The sequence below is a fragment of the Dermacentor albipictus genome, chromosome 5, assembly GCF_038994185.2.
Source record: "Dermacentor albipictus isolate Rhodes 1998 colony chromosome 5, USDA_Dalb.pri_finalv2, whole genome shotgun sequence".
NCBI classification, from domain to species: Eukaryota; Metazoa; Arthropoda; class Arachnida; order Ixodida; family Ixodidae; genus Dermacentor; species Dermacentor albipictus.
In genome coordinates, this window is record NC_091825.1 from 172,523,375 (window position 1) to 172,542,961 (window position 19,587).

Below are 19,587 nucleotides of genomic sequence, written 5' to 3' on the forward strand. Positions count from 1 at the left end.
GTTTTTAATAATCATATCATGAGAAGCCAACAAGCAAAGTCATCAAAGACAACAAAAGGAAAATTACTTGTACTTACTAATTGAATTAAAGAAATGATAAATTCATGGCAATGAAAGTGGATGAAAAATCAACTTGCCGCAGGTGGGAAATGATGTAGTTCTAGTAGTAGTAGTTAGTTCTAGTAGTAAAATATAAATACACAAAAAAGTGGATGTGAAAACCGTGCCGCGGTAGCTCCATTGGTTAGAGCATCGCACGCCTATGGCAAGTTTTCTTAACCACTTTCATTGCCATTAATTTGTCATTTCTTTAATTCAATTAGTAAGTAGAAATAATTTCTCCTCTGTTGTCTTTGGTGTCTTCGCTTGTTTGTTTCTAAGGATATAAACAGAAGGAGTAGTACTGCTGACAAATATATTCTAGAATAAAACACCATCTCTGTTCAAGACAGTAGTCTGTCGGGTGTAGCCACCGGATGGCATGCAGTGGTAAATTCTTGTAGAATATATGCTGTTTCTACCCTGCTTCTAGCTTCAACTTAAAATAAATCGTGACGGCCCGAACAATGAGTTTCTTCCATTGGATGCGGATGACAGTTGGCTTCAATGGGGCTTGCAGAACTTCAGCAATTGACCGAGGTACAACACCCAGGGTAGCAGCGTGTCTTGTGGGATACCAAAATAGGCCAAATGGTGATGCAGACTGTCACAATGACAATGCTGAAAAATACAGTATAGAGCGCATTACTACCGTTATTTCAGAAACGCTGAGATAAACCATCAAAACTATGGCATATTTTTAATCTACACTTGCTCATGCTAAAGTAGCTTCAGCATGCCACAAAATACTGAAGTGCTGGCTACAAATACTACGGAAGTGTTGCTTCACAAATTGTGCGCAGCAAAAAGATCCTGTCGCAGCTGCAAAGCACCACGGGCAACTGATGACCTCGCCCATCATATTCATGCGATTTAAAACAAAAATTATATGATAGCTGAAGGGGAATAAAAAATTAATTTGATTTCATTAACATGGCTGTTTCATGTTTGTGGTTCTAAATAACAGGGTGTCCATTTCGCCATATTGTGAATGTGGGGACACGTAACATGAATATTTTTACAAAGTTTATGAAAATAAGCACAGACTAATTACCGGGTAGGCTAGTCAAGTACTTCTTCAGCACCTAGCTTCTTTCAGGGAAGCAAGCTGGTGCAATTCCAACAGGCAGGCACCATAGCTATCGATGCTTTCAGGTCTGCCAGAAGCCTTACTGTGCAGCACAGGCGTTGATTTTTTCATCAGCTGGTCCTTCCAAGGCCCACATCCTGCACCAGAATGCCAAAACTTTTATGTAGACAGGGCGCTCGCGTGCTAAGTAAATACAGTATACCTAAGCAACGGAAATGAAAAAAACGTAGCACAACTAAAAATATGTCGGCATTGCGTGAACTTGAAAGCCCAGTTTATGGAACGCGCATCAGCTGCTACCACATAGCACATTGAAAGAGTTAGGACGAAAAAACAAATGGCGGTGATGAAGTATTGACAAGTGAATTTTTGGAAGATTAAAACATTGCGTAGCGTATATGTGAAGTGAGGAAGCACAGGAAATGCAGGCACCAGTGCTGGTTCGTTGACCATATGTGCTACAAGTTGAGCAAGCCGACTGACCACCGCGGTTTCTAAAACAAACTACAGGACTCAAAAGACGCTTGTTTCTTTTTTCAACTTGCCGGAGCTACGCACTCAACCATATACGCATTCTGCCACATGTATACTATAACTGCTTCTCCTCTACCGAAAGATTTCATACGCGATACTGGAATGATCGTTGGATGCAGGCGCCGATACGTACCTTCTGCATTATCGTTTAAAAAAGCGAAACCAACAACAGATTGTCGTGCCGAATCTTCCACAAGTTCCCATTAGCAAAGAAATAATAATAATATATGTTTTAGACTAGCTTATGCTGTCCGAACATGTTTCAGGTACTAATTAATGCCCGCAGCATGAGCAACTGGAGTCAATCATGCTTGTGTACATCGGAAACGGCTTATCGACAGCGCAGCGGCAACCTCAAGAAAACCGCATTGACACACTGTGCTTCCATGAAAGAATGGCTCACTCACCCATATTTTCTGTCCTGTTGTTGCTTTCAGCAAACTCACAGCACCACTCGATCTTGAAGATAAACAAAGCTGCCCATCGGCCGTTCCATCTGTGGCCTCAGAAGTCATTCAGGCTCGGTCACCATACGCACAAGAACAAAATCACCCATCATAACCGCGATTACCAACCGCAACGTCCATCACCAATGAAACACTAGGGAAAAAAGAGCAGCGGACTAATGCCGGCGCAAATTATCTTGGATCTCAGCCTTACGCCATGCTCTCAGCTGTTGGGATGCGATTGTTGCCAGACCTCAAACACAGCTCCCGCTTGCTCTATCAGTCGAACGCTCACAGTGGCAGCGTTGCCGAGCTAAAGTTGTACATTGCGCCGTGTAGTTGTTTGATTAGGAAGACGAATGAACTGAAACACATATTTGTATTAACTAATGGGACTTTTAATAAGCACATTAAAGAATAGTCTCGATATCAGACGCTTTTCTCGGTCGATACACTTCACTTGAGTCGAGGGCGCATTTTCAGGGCGTTCCTTGGCGGAGGAAAGGTGAAGTAGTGTTCATGAAACGCAACGGAGCCTTGAGTGAAGGAAGCCCCGTCGCCTCGACTTGGCTGAGTCGAGGAGGAGCTTCAAGTGAAGGCGTGTTTAAGAATACGGGGGTAGGACACATGGAAGCCAGTCGCGTATGCCTCGCCGGCACTTACAGAGTGCGAACAGTGTTACTCGCAAAGTGAAAAGGAGGCGATGGCGGTCGCATATGGCTGCGAGAAGTTTAAACATTTTGTCTATGATCGGTCGTTTATTCTTGAAACTGATCACCACCCCTTGAACACCATCTCGCAGAAGGCCGTTGGAGACATGCCCCCGAGGTTGCAGCGGTTTTTCCTGCGCCTTCTTCGCTATGACGTAAAACTTCAGCTCACACCAGGGAAGCAACTGCTTCTCGACGACATGCTGTCACGTGCGACAACAGGACCTTTCACGGAAAACAACGTCATCAACGACGACACCGAAGTGCACCAATTTTTTTTTAATACATCTTTATTTCTGCGTTTGATAGGCCAAGCCTTGCGGCAGAAAAAGGGTGCTCTATGAGGGAGGGGGACCGGTACTCTTTTTTTCCTCGAGGTGGAGTGGTCCCGAGGTCGGCTCTGCAAAGAGGCGGCTAGGGCCTTCCTTGTCCCTGAAAAAGTAAAAAAAAAAGCACTCCAAAGCTGGACTGCGTCCTTGAGCCCAATGTGCGATGGCGGGTCGAGCCACTCCTACAGGGTGCCAGGTCGGTTCCCGCCCAGGGAGCGTAGTGTCCTTTCTCGGACCGTGTCAAAGTCAGAGCAGCTCCACAGAAGATGTTCGGCCGTACCTCTGACCGGGCATGGCGGGCACTTAGGGCTCGGGTATTAGTGCAGGTTGATGAGGTGTAGCCTTGCTGGTGACAGAAGCTGGCCGGTCTGGCCTCGGCGAAGAAGAACCGCCTCTATCCTGCGAAATGTGCTGGGTGGGCGGCGATATATTTTCTAAGGGGTTGGCCAAATGCCAAATGCCATGTCTCGGCCCTATCCATAGGGGGCGACGTCGGGTGTGTAAAGGCGGCAGGGGCCCAGGAAGCGAAAGCGACAGTGGGTCCAGGCAAAGGTGCGGAAAGAGCTGCAGCGCGCGCGGCCTGGTGTGCCTTTTCGTTTCCAGTGATTCCTTCGTGTGCAGGAATCCATTTGACGATTGTGGTGTAGCCTTCCCCTCGCAGGCGACGGACTTCAGCACGAATGGCCTTAAGAACGGCATAGTCTGCTCCCCCTGAGCGACAGGCGGTGTAGGCTGCTTGCGAGTCAGTATAAACATAATAGGTACAAGGAGCCGGACCCTGTCTTTCTACTATGCGAGTGATGGCAAGGCGCATGGCTATGAGTTCAAGATTAGTGACAATATGTTCCTCGGGAAGCCGTTGGACTGCAGTGGTATCCGACTCGGAATCATGACAAGCCACACCGGCACCATTTGGAGACTGAGTGGCGTCTGTGTAAAGTTGAATGGCCCCATCTTCGGCTAGCTCGCATGACATCTTCGCGTGGCGTTTAGCGGCAGCTTTACGCCTTTGTGGATTAGCGGAACACCTGTTTTTTGGTAGTGGCATACCATCTACAAGATCGATAAGTTCCCAATTAAGTGTTGTCTCTTCACTTGTCACCGATAAGACCTGGAAGAGGTAGGCTACGGAAACTAGTCGGGATGAAGAATTAAAGCAAGTTCTTGGGGACCTGGCCGCAGGAAAAGCACTCCAAGCACATTGGAAGTCTTGTGAAGGAAAGCTCTCAAACGTGAACGGAGTCTTCTTAAAGGGTGCAAAGTTGTAATTCCGGCTACCATGAGGAAAGAAACTTTGGAATGCATTCATCAGTGCCATCTGGGCATCAATAAATGCGAATCATGGGCCAGGCATCTCGTCTTCTGGCCGGAAATCAACCGTGACATAGAAACTTTCGCACAGGCGTGTTCTGCATGCAAAACGGTACAAGAGCCGTTAAAGTTGCGCCCAGTACCTGATAAACCGTGGCATCGTGTCGGCATCGATATCTTTAAGTATGGTGGACGGTCATACCTGTGCGCCCACGAAGCATTGTCAAGCTTTCCTCAAGTATAGCTGCTAAAGGATACTACTGCGATGACAGTCACTGAAGCTGCAAGTGCGATTTTTGCTAGATACGGCATACCAGTTGGAGTTTGTTCGGATAATGGCCGACAATTTTCTAGCCACGCTTTTGCTGCATTTGCCCGAAGGTACGACTTAACCACACCATGCCCGGCCCTAGGCACCCCCAGTCCAACGGCCTGGCGGAAAAAGGCGAGCAAGTAGTTACGAGGATTTTAAAGAAAAGCACTCAAATGAATCAAGATGTTTGGCTTGGTATTCTTGCCTACAGATCTACTCCAATGGAATCCGGACCATCACCTGGTGAAGTCCTTCAAGGAAGACGACTACGGACAACGTTGCCTGACGTCCGGCCATGCCCTGGTCGCAGCGTACAGAAGCATCGTCAGACGATTATTCCAGCCAACAACTACCACCGCTCAGCCCTCGAGAAACGGTATGCATCAAAGAAGGGGCGTGGGCCACCAAAGGTCAAGTCGTTCCAGCTACGACATATCCCCGGTCGTACAACATAATCACTGAAGACTGAATCACTGCGCATTCCTGCGGCGCAATCGGCGACATCTGCTGCCTACAAGAGAAGCTTTTGGACAGAGAGGCCTTTGCGAGACCGAAGAGGACCTCCGCCAAGAAACTGACGAAAGATCTTCAATATACAGCAGCAACGATGCCGCAGAGTAACCGGCCACAAATGGCAGCATTCCTGCCTCATCCAACGCTCTTGCAGGCTTGCAGCAGAACCAACAACCTGCGTTCAGAAGCTCAACCCGTGAACGAAGGCCCCCACAGAGGCTTACCGATAATCGAAGCTTTGTGCAGGTTCTCTAAATCTCGTTCTAAATGTTCGTTTCTACTAATGTTCTCTTCTGTGTTTTTTTCCCCTCCTTTGAAAGAAAAGAGGATGTATCGTATCTATGCATCGTATGTGACACAGCGCTGCCTTCGCATCTACGGCACGTGTGACGTGACCGATATCTGTATCGCACATGACACATGGTGGTGAGGGAACACACCATCTCCCACTTAATGTATATATACACGGCTGTTGGATAAACGGACACGGCTTTCCTTTCCCCTTGCTTGGAGCCTCTTGTCATGTCTCGCCTGTGGCACCACACCATGCACTTTGTAGATTCCGTAATCAAGATAAGACAATGTTTTCTTCATAAAATTGCAGGGAAGGGCTTGCTGTTTCATTATTGAAAATTGCAGTTTCCGCTCGAATGGTTTTCTCTCTTCGGTAATGCGTGACCAAGTATAGCCATAAATTCCTAATATAAAGTAATGACTAATGGCTTGTTCATCAGAACACAAAACAACTTCGCATACATGATAAGAACATTGTAGCCTAGAAAACCACTAAATATTGTTTTGAGCTGAAAAAGAAAGAAGATATTCATTCATAAACTTTTATTATTTTGCCCATTTTTATTAGGGCCTATATGAATTTCTAACTGCTTTACACGCAATATATCTTCATAGAAAGCTCGTATAAAATATCATTTAGTCGCAGCAAACTTCATTTTGTTATGTTTAACAGTTTGGGCGGAAACGCAGTACAACGGAGGCTAGTACAGCGAAAAAGCCGTTTCTTGCTCACACATCTATAATTGGCGTCAGGTTACGCTTCCGGCTAAGGGATAACACTAGGTGTCATTTTTAAGCGCACAAAGTAAGCTTTCTAATGCACTCTAATTCACATCCGTCCAATGAGCGCAGAAAGCACAGTGCGCCAGCCAACAATGACTGAAATGCGGAGCGCGTGCTCCCGGAGTGGGACCGCCACCTTAGTGATCATTGACGTTATGCGATCGCGATTTTTTCTGATTTATATTGAATTTCGTCCCCGGTCGTGTCGGTGATTTCTAAATATTTATAATTCTTCCAGACACTTCAGTAACTCAACCTGTAACTAAACTTATGCTTTGATATAGTATCTGTAATAAAACTCATAAATATTGTACTGTGTTATTTTTTCTGATTTATTTTAAATTTCGTCTCGGGACGTGAGCCGGCAGTGCTGCGCAAGAAACAAAGAGCGTCACTCGATGCGCGTCTCTAAAAGCGGCGAGATCGAAGAGAGCGCGATCAGGAAAGCAGAGGAGGAGGGTGTGGCGAACACGTGCAAAGAGCAGGCGACGATCGCTACCAGGTGGCGCCAGAGTATAAAGCGCTGCATTAGCGGAGGCTACAAGAACTGAGGGTCGTGGTACTGCGCATGCGCAGTACCATCGCCCTTAGTTCTTGCGTACGCAAGCCGCTTGCGTCCCCCAACCTAAAACTCTCTAATATATCGCGAAATGTAAACACGTAAATAGCTGTGCTCAAATGTCGCATTAGGGAGCATCGTAATCGTCTGTGATATTTGTTTTACTTCGACCAATACTTGCTTTAAGGCACAACGTAGGCTGGGACTACACCGATTCTAATAAACTTCAGTTGATAGACCAGTCGTTGTGGTGTCAACTTCTCCTCTTGTCCTTTGTGTTTTTGACTGGTTTTTTCGTTCAACGTAGGCTGTCTACAGGGTCCTGAATATTTGGCTGCGCATGTTCAAAAAAAGATTTCGCACTCACCGCTGTACTGTTCTTGCTCAAATTTTGCAGAACGTTCGCATTTTGGAGTCGACTTCGTTTGGTATAATATTTGGCACAGTTAATTGCCTGCCTCCTGAGAAAAAGTGCAAATTTCCCTGCGCTTATGGGGATGCTGCTCCTGTCGCGACGGTGCAAGCATAGACTCGTTCGCCACCTGTCGTCATCTGCAGAAAGCAGCGTTTCAAGGAGGACAGTCGCTTGTTCCAGGAGCGGGCAACACGCGACAGAGCTCCCTCATACGCTGCTTTCTGCAGATGACTGCAGGTGGCGACACAAGTCTATGCCAGGGCCGGCTTTTCAGATGCCATTTTTCCCATAGACGAAAACAGTTTCAATTTTTGTCTCAAACAACAGGCGACTCATCGTCCTGAGTGTTATACTAAAAAAAGTCGATGCCAAAAAGCGACCGTTCTGCAAAATTTGAGCAAGAAGAGCGCAGTGGTGAGCGCAGTGGTGAGCGCAAAACCTTTTTTGAACACGCACCAAATATTCAGGATCATGTATTATATGTATGTCGTGAGAGCTTTTGTACGCGCACGTGCATGCGTGTGAGTGAGTCAGTGAACTCATGTCTTCTAGAGGCAACCGGCTTTAGAAATCAGAAGCTCACCTGTGGCTATAGCAACACACTGTACTGCGCATCCCGCATAAAAGCGTCCTTTCACTTGCGCAAACTTGGCTAGTCTTGACTAAAAAAAAAGTTTTCACTTGTCTATGACCAAAGCTGTTGGACAAAAAACCACAACATCGCGTACGTAGCTATTATTGTACAAAACAGTCACAGTTTCGCCAGAAAGGCGAAGCATGGGTTGAGATAGCAAATTAGTGCACAGCTATACAAAGTAAGGACAGTAGTTTTAGCCGCAGTATAAAATTGTAAACATAGTTATCCACGCTAACTAAATTAACAAGCATGAGTGACACGCGCGCACAAACATGAACACATCTGACTCGATGACCGCGGAAACTCGCTGTCAAACGCGGGCGTGAGGAAACGCGGCGGCAAAAGCGCGTGAAGTGGCATTTGTGCTGTCTGTAGGCTGTTTCACATGGCGCGATTTTCAGTCAGCGACACAGCGAATTCCGTCGCTCAGCGACCGCCGCGACGTCCTGGGCTCTCCGCGACTGGATTCCCACAAGTTGGTCGCGCCGTCGCAGCGATCGGCGCAATGTTGGAGAGGCAATGTGCGTGACGACACAAAGCGTCGTCAAAATAGGCGCTTTCCTATTTTACCGCACGTTGGTAGCTCTGTGGAGCAATGTCGCGCGCCAGTTTTAGCTACGTCTAGAGCGTACCCACCAGCGTTTGCGGCTTAGGAGCTTCATAACCATTTTTTTTTCTTCCGCTTACACAATTCGTTTAAAAGGAGAAGCTGCACGCTATCCAGGTCGGGAGAAGGACGCCGCTTCAACATAAGGCACGTATCCACTTGATCGCACAGTCGTCAACCTCTTCATCGCTACAAATTGGACCAGCTGCTTATACATGCACACTCAATAGTAGCTTGTTGTTCTACAAAAGCAAATACTCATCCAGGAAAAAAAAAGTTGTGGCTTCCATAGTAACAACGAAACTAGAGTGTGCTAAACGGAGCAACCCCACCGACGCCGCACAAGCCGCACGCATGTACTTGCGGTGTTGTTCAGCGCTTCACTCACCGTATCTGCAAGCTGTCGTAAAGTCCCAACGCTTTTAAACGTTAAAAAATGGTGTACCTATTCTACTATCGAATAAACATAGGAAAATTCGAATGTTTGACTAGTTTCCGTGTTCTTTTTATTCAACGATGCAGGCATGGATACTTCGTGAGCAGGAGGCAACCTCGCGCATCGCTGCGACAAAAATCGCGCTGCAGCGAACACGTGTGAAAGCTGTCAGCAAAAATTGCTCTGCGACGTGCGCGGCAGAACGATTTTTTTTTTCGACCCAATCGCGGCATGCATGAAAGAGCCTTATCGCTTCAACGAACAATGAGCACCGCGAACACACAGCACGCACGAAGCTGCGAGCCGCTGACACCACCTGGACTCTGCCACCCACGCAGATCGCTCACAAGACACGATCGCGCGCAGGCGCCACATGCTCGCCTCTCGCACGCGGGTGAGCCGCGATCGTCGCCTCCCCTCGCGTGCCTTCTCTCGCACGCATAGCGTGGGGCGCGCGGCGACGCTACTATCGCCCTTGGACATTACGCGGAACCTCACGGCGACGCCGACGGCGGAAATGCGCTTGGAGTGTACGCATAATTGAACAGTATTTAAACACTTCAGAAAACACGAAACGCAGGAACGTCGGCTCGATAAGCAAAATATCCCTCTTCTAGTGCTAGGGCTACACTTGTCCTCTTCCCACCAATGCCAGCGTATAATCGCTATCACGCTGGCCAGTCACTGCTTTCAGTATTTTTCCAGCCTACGACATCACCCTCACTACAGATCGAAAAAATTTGATAAAAGATATTCCACAACGTTCTCCGCATTACCACTATATGGTGGGACACTCTGATCTGTAAGCTTTTTGCGCTGCACTAAAAAGAAACGTATAGCATAAAGATTGGCTGCCAGCCCCTTAAGCGTGACACGTCACCAGCATCTTAGTTGAAGGCGCCCGTGGTCTCCGAGATCTTACTGGTGCTATCTCGGAGGCCACGTCGTCCCAAAATCATTGTGACATAAGCAAGTAGGCACTCCTGCTCCTCCGTGATCTGCGAAAGCTATTTTTCCAACCAGCTAGGTGCACGTTGAAGAACCCTTGGTGGTCCAAATTATTGAACCACAAAGATAAAATCCTTACACAGGGAGTTCTCAGTATGCGTCCATGTCGTCCGTCCTTTCTCGCGCTCGTGGCACCCCGTCACCAGCTTTCTTCCAGCACTGTCGTACCTTTCGTCATAAGCCCCTTTTGAACCACACAGATATAATCCTTACACAGCGACTTTTCAGTATGTGTCGACGTCGTCCGTCGTTTTTTCGCGTTCGTGGCACCCCATAACCTTCCTTCTGCAGCACTGTCGTACCTTTCGTCATAGGCCCCTTTTGAACCACACAGATATAATCCTTACAGAGCGAGTTTTCAGTATGTGTCGACGTCGTCCGTCGTTTTTTCGCGTTCGTGGCACCCCATAACCTTCCTTCTTCAGCACTGTCGTACCTTACGTCATAAACCCCTTTTGAACCACACAGATATAATCCTTACACAGCGACTTTTCAGTATGTGTCGACGTCGTCCGTCGTTTTTTCGCGCTCGTGGCACCCCATGACCTGCCTTCTGCCGCACTGTCGTACCTTTCGTCATAGGCCCCTTTTGAACCACACAGATATAATCCTTACACAGCGAGTTTTCAGTATGTGTCGACGTCGTCCGTCTTTTTTTCGCGCTCGTGGCACCCCATAACCTGCCTTCAGCAGCACTGTCGTACCTTTCGTCATAGGCCCCTTTTGAACCACACAGATATAATCCTTACACAGCGAGTTTTCAGTATGTGTCGACGTCGTCCGTCGTTTTTTCGCGTTCGTGGCACCCCATAACCTGCCTTCTGCAGCACTGTCGTACCTTTCGTCATAGGCACCTTTTGAACCACACAGATATAATCCTTACACAGCGAGTTTTCAGTATGTGTCGACGTCGTCCGTCTTTTTCTCGCGCTTGTGGCACCACGTAGCCAGCGTTCTGCAGCACTGTCGTACCTTTCGTCATAGGCCCCTTTTGAACCACACAGATATAATCCTTACACAGCGAGTTTTCAGTATGTGTCGACGTCGTCCGTCGTTTTTTCGCGTTCGTGGCACCCCATAACCTGCCTTCTGCAGCACTGTCGTACCTTTCGTCATAGGCCCCTTTTGAACCACACAGATATAATCCTTACACAGCGAGTTTTCAGTATGTGTCGACGTCGTCCGTCGTTTTTTCGCGTTCGTGGCACCCCATAACCTTCCTTCTTCAGCACTGTCGTACCTTACGTCATAAACCCCTTTTGAACCACACAGATATAATCCTTACACAGCGACTTTTCAGTATGTGTCGACGTCGTCCGTCGTTTTTTCGCGCTCGTGGCACCCCATGACCTGCCTTCTGCCGCACTGTCGTACCTTTCGTCATAGGCCCCTTTTGAACCACACAGATATAATCCTTACACAGCGAGTTTTCAGTATGTGTCGACGTCGTCCGTCTTTTTTTCGCGCTCGTGGCACCCCATAACCTGCCTTCAGCAGCACTGTCGTACCTTTCGTCATAGGCCCCTTTTGAACCACACAGATATAATCCTTACACAGCGAGTTTTCAGTATGTGTCGACGTCGTCCGTCGTTTTTTCGCGTTCGTGGCACCCCATAACCTGCCTTCTGCAGCACTGTCGTACCTTTCGTCATAGGCACCTTTTGAACCACACAGATATAATCCTTACACAGCGAGTTTTCAGTATGTGTCGACGTCGTCCGTCTTTTTCTCGCGCTTGTGGCACCACGTAGCCAGCGTTCTGCAGCACTGTCGTACCTTTCGTCATAGGCCCCTTTTGAACCACACAGATATAATCCTTACACAGCGAGTTTTCAGTATGTGTCGACGTCGTCCGTCGTTTTTTCGCGTTCGTGGCACCCCATAACCTGCCTTCTGCAGCACTGTCGTACCTTTCGTCATAGGCCCCTTTTGAACCACACAGATATAATCCTTACACAGCGAGTTTTCAGTATGTGTCGACGTCGTCCGTCTTTTTTTCGCGCTCGTGGCACCCCATAACCTGCCTTCAGCAGCACTGTCGTACCTTTCGTCATAGGCCCCTTTTGAACCACACAGATATAATCCTTACACAGCGAGTTTTCAGTATGTGTCGACGTCGTCCGTCGTTTTTTCGCGTTCGTGGCACCCCATAACCTTCCTTCTTCAGCACTGTCGTACCTTACGTCATAAACCCCTTTTGAACCACACAGATATAATCCTTACACAGCGACTTTTCAGTATGTGTCGACGTCGTCCGTCGTTTTTTCGCGCTCGTGGCACCCCATGACCTGCCTTCTGCCGCACTGTCGTACCTTTCGTCATAGGCCCCTTTTGAACCACACAGATATAATCCTTACACAGCGAGTTTTCAGTATGTGTCGACGTCGTCCATCGTTTTTTCGCGTTCGTGGCACCCCATAACCTGCCTTCTGCCGCACTGTCGTACCTTTCGTCATAGGCCCCTTTTGAACCACACAGATATAATCCTTACACAGCGAGTTTTCAGTATGTGTCGACGTCGTCCGTCTTTTTTTCGCGCTCGTGGCACCCCATAACCTGCCTTCTGCCGCACTGTCGTACCTTTCGTCATAGGCCCCTTTTGAACCACACAGATATAATCCTTACACAGCGACTTTTCAGTATGTGTCGACGTCGTCCGTCTTTTTCTCGCGCTTGTGGCACCACGTAGCCAGCGTTCTGCAGCACTGTCGTACCTTTCGTCATAGGCCCCTTTTGAACCACACAGATATAATCCTTACACAGCGAGTTTTCAGTATGTATCGACGTCGTGCGTCGTTTTTTCGCGTTCGTGGCACCCCATAACCTGCCTTCTGCAGCACTGTCGTACCTTTCGTCATAAGCCCCTGTTGAACCACACGGATAAAATCCTTACACAGCAACTTTTCAGTATGTGTCGACGTCGTCCGTCGTTTTTTCGCGTTCGTGGCACCCCATAACCTGCCTTCTGCAGCACTGTCGTACCTTTCGTCATAGGCCCCTTTTGAACCACACAGATATAATCCTTACACAGCGACTTTTCAGTATGTGTCGACGTCGTCCGTCGTTTTTTCGCGTTCGTGGCACCCCATAACCTGCCTTCTGCAGCACTGTCGTACCTTTCGTCATAGGCCCCTTTTGAACCACACAGATATAATCCTTACACAGCGAGTTTTCAGTATGTGTCGACGTCGTCCGTCGTTTTTTCGCGTTCGTGGCACCCCATAACCAGCGTTCTGCAGCACTGTCGTACCTTTCGTCATAAGCCCCTTTTGAACCACACAGATATAATCCTTACACAGCGACTTTTCAGTATGTGTCGACGTCGTCCGTCGTTTTTTCGCGTTCGTGGCACCCCATAACCTGCCTTCTGCAGCACTGTCGTACCTTTCGTCATAGGCCCCTTTTGAACCACACAGATATAATCCTTACACAGCGAGTTTTCAGTATGTGTCGACGCCGTCCGTCTTTTTTTCGCGTTCGTGGCACCCCGTAACCTGCCTTCAGCAGCACTGTCGTACCTTTCGTCATAGCCCCCTTTTGAACTACACAGATATAATCCTTACACAGCGAGTTTTCAGTATGTGTCGACGTCGTCCGTCTTTTTTTCGCGCTCCTGGCAGCCCATAACCTGCCTTCAGCAGCACTGTCGTACCTTTCGTCATAGCCCCCTTTTGAAATACACAGATATAATCCTTACACAGCGAGTTTTCAGTATGTGTCGACGTCGTCCGTCGTTTTTTCGCGCTCGTGGCACCCCATAACCTGCCTTCAGCAGCACTGTCGTACCTTTCATAATAAGCACCTTTTGAACCACACAGATATAATCCTTACACAGCGACTTTTCAGTATGTGTCGACGTCGTCCGTCTTTTTTTCGCGTTCGTGGCACCCCGTAACCAGCGTTCTGCAGCACTGTCGTACCTTTCGTCATAGCCCCCTTTTGAACTACACAGATATAATCCTTACACAGCGAGTTTTCAGTATGTGTCGACGTCGTCCGTCTTTTTTTCGCGCTCGTGGCACCCCATAACCTGCCTTCAGCAGCACTGTCGTACCTTTCGTCATAGCCCCCTTTTGAACTACACAGATATAATCCTTACACAGCGAGTTTTCAGTATGTGTCGACGTCGTCCGTCTTTTTTTCGCGCTCGTGGCACCCCATAACCTGCCTTCAGCAGCACTGTCGTACCTTTCATAATAAGCCCCTTTTGAACCACACAGATATAATCCTTACACAGCGACTTTTCAGTATGTGTCGACGTCGTCCGTCGTTTTTTCGCATTCGTGGCACCCCATGACCTGCCTTCTGCCGCACTGTCGTACCTTTCGTCATAGGCACCTTTTGAACCACACAGATATAATCCTTACACAGCGAGTTTTCAGTATGTGTCGACGTCGTCCGTCTTTTTTTCGCGTTCGTGGCACCCCATAACCAGCGTTCTGCAGCACTGTCGTACCTTTCGTCATAAGCCCCTGTTGAACCACACGGATAAAATCCTTACACAGCAACTTTTCAGTATGTGTCGACGTCGTCCGTCTTTTTTTCGCGCTCGTGGCACCCCATAACCTGCCTTCAGCAGCACTGTCGTACCTTTCGTCATAGCCCCCTTTTGAACTACACAGATATAATCCTTACACAGCGAGTTTTCAGTATGTGTCGACGTCGTCCGTCTTTTTTTCGCGCTCGTGGCACCCCATAACCTGCCTTCAGCAGCACTGTCGTACCTTTCGTCATAGCCCCCTTTTGAACTACACAGATATAATCCTTACACAGCGATTTTTCAGTATGTGTCGACGTCGTCCGTCTTTTTTTCGCGCTCGTGGCACCCCATAACCTGCCTTCAGCAGCACTGTCGTACCTTTCGTCATAGCCCCCTTTTGAACTACACAGATATAATCCTTACACAGCGAGTTTTCAGTATGTGTCAACGTCGTCCGTCTTTTTTTCGCGCTCGTGGCACCCCATAACCTGCCTTCAGCAGCACTGTCGTACCTTTCATAATAAGCCCCTTTTGAACCACACAGATATAATCCTTACACAGCGACTTTTCAGTATGTGTCGACGTCGTCCGTCGTTTTTTCGCATTCGTGGCACCCCATGACCTGCCTTCTGCCGCACTGTCGTACCTTTCGTCATAGGCACCTTTTGAACCACACAGATATAATCCTTACACAGCGAGTTTTCAGTATGTGTCGACGTCGTCCGTCTTTTTTTCGCGTTCGTGGCACCCCATAACCAGCGTTCTGCAGCACTGTCGTACCTTTCGTCATAAGCCCCTGTTGAACTACACAGATATAATCCTTACACAGCGAGTTTTCAGTATGTGTCGACGTCGTCCGTCTTTTTTTCGCGCTCGTGGCACCCCGTAACCAGCGTTCTGCAGCACTGTCGTACCTTTCGTCATAAGCCCCTGTTGAACTACACAGATATAATCCTTACACAGCGAGTTTTCAGTATGTGTCGACGTCGCCCGTCTTTCTTTCGCGTTCGTGGCACCCCATAACCAGCGTTCTGCAGCACTGTCGTACCTTTCGTCATAGCCCCCTTTTGAACTACACAGATATAATCCTTACACAGCGAGTTTTCATTATGTGTCGACGTCGTCCGTCTTTTTTTCGCGCTCGTGGCACCCCATAACCTGCCTTCAGCAGCACTGTCGTACCTTTCATTATAAGCACCTTTTGAACCACACAGATATAATCCTTACACAGCGAGTTTTCAGTATGTGTCGACGTCGTCCGTCTTTTTTTCGCGTTCGTGGCACCCCGTAACCAGCGTTCTGCAGCACTGTCGTACCTTTCGTCATAAGCACCTTTTGAACCACACAGATATAATCCTTACACAGCGACTTTTCAGTATGTGTCGACGTCGTCCGTCTTTTTTTCGCGTTTGTGGCACCCCATAACCAGCGTTCTGCACCACTGTCGTACCTTTCGTCATAGCCCCTGTAAGGTCGCTCTGATTGTTCGGGTTCTTAAGTCTCACGAATCGGCCTCGTGCTTTGTGTATAGAGAGGGGGTTCACTTCCCCCCATGTCAGCGGGGCGACAGTTGCTGTGTTATGTGGGGTCACAGGCAATGCGCAGGGTTAGGTGACGCGTCGCGGCAGGTGCCAGGCGGGCGAGTGCCGATTCCTGGAAGTCGGTATTGTGCGCACGATGTTGGCAGTCCGCCGACGGGTCACACAGACCAGCCTTGAAACGAACCGCTGTACAAAAGGTATTGTGGGTCTGGCGCCCGAGTCCCTGACTAATTGGAGGCGCCGCCGAGGTTAAGAAGGACTTAGCAACTCTGACTCCGTGCCGCATGCAGTGAGCATGGACCTAATCCTCTACGCGTCCGGAACGTAATCGCCAGCTTTGTTGTTGGGTGCGACTGCCTGCGTGGTGTCGAAGACCAGCTTACCGTGCACGCTGTAGGAATGCGGTGCACACGTAAAGAGTGCATTCGCACGACGGCGTCTTGGAAACACGCACTCAAAGCACTTTGTCTTGTAGACAATAAGTTTGAAGGACAAGGAGGGTCATCCGTCTCCCAGACGGCCAAACTTTGAATACAGCGGCACTTCGTGGTGCCGGTGCCCCTGCTTCCGAGACATTTGCAGCCTAGACGCCGTTGGGATTTGAAACGGTCTAGCGATAACTTGTTCGGGCCTGGCGTGTTTTGCTGAGCCGGTCACTCACTACGGAGAAATGAGAGGGCAACGGAGTTTTGGCGAAGAAGGAAAAGAGCTTTGTTTTCCAATATGTTTATTTTTAAGAGTAAGCCCATCCCTGTGGGTTGTGGCTTAACAAACGGTTGACTCTGATTGGCAACTGAACCTGTGGGACGGGCCGACGGCCCTACCGCCTTTTTTCTTTGTATATTTGGGCTATAAAAATCGGGACGACATGCTGTCCCTCAGACTTGGCTGAAATCAGGATTGCTGATAGATCAGTGAGCCTCCGTACTATGTACGTTAAAACGAGTCTGGGCTCTAACAGTAATTGAGACAGTAGAAGAGTGAGACTTTGTTTCTCAATTGTTCAAGTTTGTAATGTATTTGTTTTACCTGCCATGTATATAGAAAAGTTTGCCTATAAATGTTTCTTGTACATCTGACCTCATCGTTTCCTGCCTGCGTTTGACCAACAACTGCCGATCATCGTCCGATAAGCTTCAAGTTCCAACTGTGAAGCGAGGACGGAGAACGAACGAAACTTTACTGGCGCAGTCGACAGGATCGGCAAGCCCCACAACGAGCAACGAGCAGCGAGCCAGGCGCAAGGCATCAGAGGGCTACCAGCCAATTCCGCAACGGTTGCAATTCATCTGGACGAGGACGTCAGGCGGCGCCCCCAGCAGCAACGGGTGAGCGGGATTCCTTGCGTTTTGTCTAGGTTGGCATGGCTGTTGTTCAGTGAGGTTAATGGTGTTCACGCGCAGAACAGCAAATGCGAGTGAGGGTAACGTAAACATTGATACGGCATCTGAACAAAGAGAGGGTCAGAGACGGCAGGAACTACAACGCATCGGAGAGACCGAGTCTGAGACGTCGGATACTAAAATGGATAGTGAGACGCAAGGCGCTTCGCAGGCTCCGAGCACGACAGATCCAGAGGCCATGGCGGTGAGGCGCCTGGAGCTGGAGCTGGAAAAGGTGCGCCTACAGCTAGAGTGCGAGCGCATTGCTCTACGGAGAGTGGAGCTCGAGCAGTCGAGCAGGCCGCCTTCGGTGTCGGAAGGAAGCGATCGGCGCGGTGCCATCACGGATGGGATAGCACAATGTGCTAAAGTGCTTAAGGCATACCGGTTGCCATGTGACGCTGACGTTCCGATATGGTTTGATGAGGTCGAAAAGTTGTTTACATCTTTTCAAGTACCGGCACATAGCCGGGTACATTTGATCATGCCTGCGCTGGCCGAGCGGGTCCGTTATCTGTTGCGTGGCCTCAATGACGAGGAATGTACAGATTATGATACTGTAAAGAAGGCAGTATTGGATGAACTTAAGCTCACGCCAGCTAAATACTTGGAGAGGTTTGAGAAGGCATCTAAACGAAAGGAGGAAACTTGGGCTCAGTTCGCGTCCCGCGCTAGAACCTATTTGGCCTATTACCTTCAATCTCGAAATGCGAACACCAAAGAAGCTATGACGGAGCTTATGGTTGCTGACCGTATGAAAGCCAGTCTAAGCTCAGAAGCCCTTGAATATGTTCTTTTGCGGGAGGGCGAAGATTGGTTTAAGCCAGTGGAGGTGGCGAAAGTGCTCGAGACTTTCGAGCAAGCTAAAGGGAAAGGACGAGCAACTAAGCCAGCCGCAACAGCCTCATTGCCGCAGCACGCAAAACTAGCTGGCCCGCAGAGGACAAATTTAAGATGCCACGTGTGTCATATACAGGGTCACCTAGCCAGAGACTGCCCAAAAGCTTCAGATAAAGAACCGCAGGGGAAGCCACCGACTGTGCAAAAACAAAGGGTACAGAAGGTTGCTGTTGTAAGTGAAGAACCTCCACCAGAGCAAGAAAGGGTGCTAAGCGCTAGAGTACATGTCGTAGCTCAAAATGCTAGCTCGGGGAGGTCGAAGCTGGACCTAATCCCTCTCATGTGCGGGGATATAGCAACGGAAGCTGTGTTGGACACAGGTAGTGAGATAACGGTAGTCCGTAAAAGTATGTTGCCCATCGATTTACAGGAGCCATCACGAACAGTAAGACTTGAGTCGGCATTCGGAAACACCATTCGAGCTAAGCTAGCTACGCTGCCCGTAGGCATGCATCGCCCGGGGGCTGTGATACAACCGCAGAGGATCGATCTGGTGTGCGCGGTTACCGACGAACTTGCAAACGGGGTTGACTGCCTGCTGTCAAAGGAAGATTGGGAACTGCTACGGGCGCAGGAAAAAGAGGAGTTTGGAGAGGAAAATATTCCGCGGGTAGCCAATTCCGTAGGGGTCCGATCAGTCGAAATATTCGATAACACTGAGCCAGACTGCAGTCTAAGTTGCGAAGAAACGACAGATGAAATCCCTAAATTGCAAGGGAATAGTTTCATACAAGATGTCACTGGGGTGCCCAGTCAGCGGGAGCTAGAACTAGCCGAGAGTGTAGCTGAGTTGACAGGCACCGAGTGCCAGAGCAAACATGCTCTAGTTTACAATAGGAGGGCACGGACTAAAGAATTTAAGGTCGGGGACCAAGTACTCCTCTTTGACACAGGTTGGGCAACCAAGATAGCTGCCATAGAAGGTCTTGTGCCACCTCACACATAGAAAGAGTTGCGAAGTCTGTTGGGGCTTTGTGGGCATTATCGGGACTATGTCTCAAACTACGCCGACGTGGCGAGCCCGCTTACAGCTTTGACAAGGCGAGGGGTTCCTAATTCAATTCCATGGTCGGAAGAAGCGCAGTGCGCGTTCGAAAGTCTGAAATTAGCTCTCTGTCAGGCTGTCGCCATGAACACGCCTGAGCCTCATCAGCCGTACTGGCTATTCACTGATGCGTCAGCGACGGCGGCCGGTGCCTG

The 19,587-nt window shown here is 48.8% G+C and overlaps 1 protein-coding gene and 1 long non-coding RNA gene across 2 annotated transcripts; one reads left to right on the forward strand and one right to left on the reverse strand.

Moving 5' to 3' along the window:
- Nucleotides 1-225: 225 nt before the first annotated feature.
- Nucleotides 226-2,213, reverse strand: LOC135916685 (uncharacterized). Its single transcript, XR_010569031.2, has 3 exons — nucleotides 2,131-2,213; nucleotides 1,154-1,326; nucleotides 226-720 (listed from the first exon to the last, which is right to left on the reverse strand). It is a non-coding gene; the product is annotated as an uncharacterized lncRNA (long non-coding RNA).
- A 15,101-nt stretch (nucleotides 2,214-17,314) lies between these two features.
- On the forward strand, nucleotides 17,315-19,333 carry LOC139060360 (uncharacterized). Its single transcript, XM_070539479.1, has one exon. The coding sequence runs from the start codon at nucleotides 17,492-17,494 to the stop codon at nucleotides 19,331-19,333; it is 1,842 nt and encodes a 613-aa protein (XP_070395580.1). The 5' UTR covers nucleotides 17,315-17,491.
- Nucleotides 19,334-19,587: the final 254 nt, after the last annotated feature.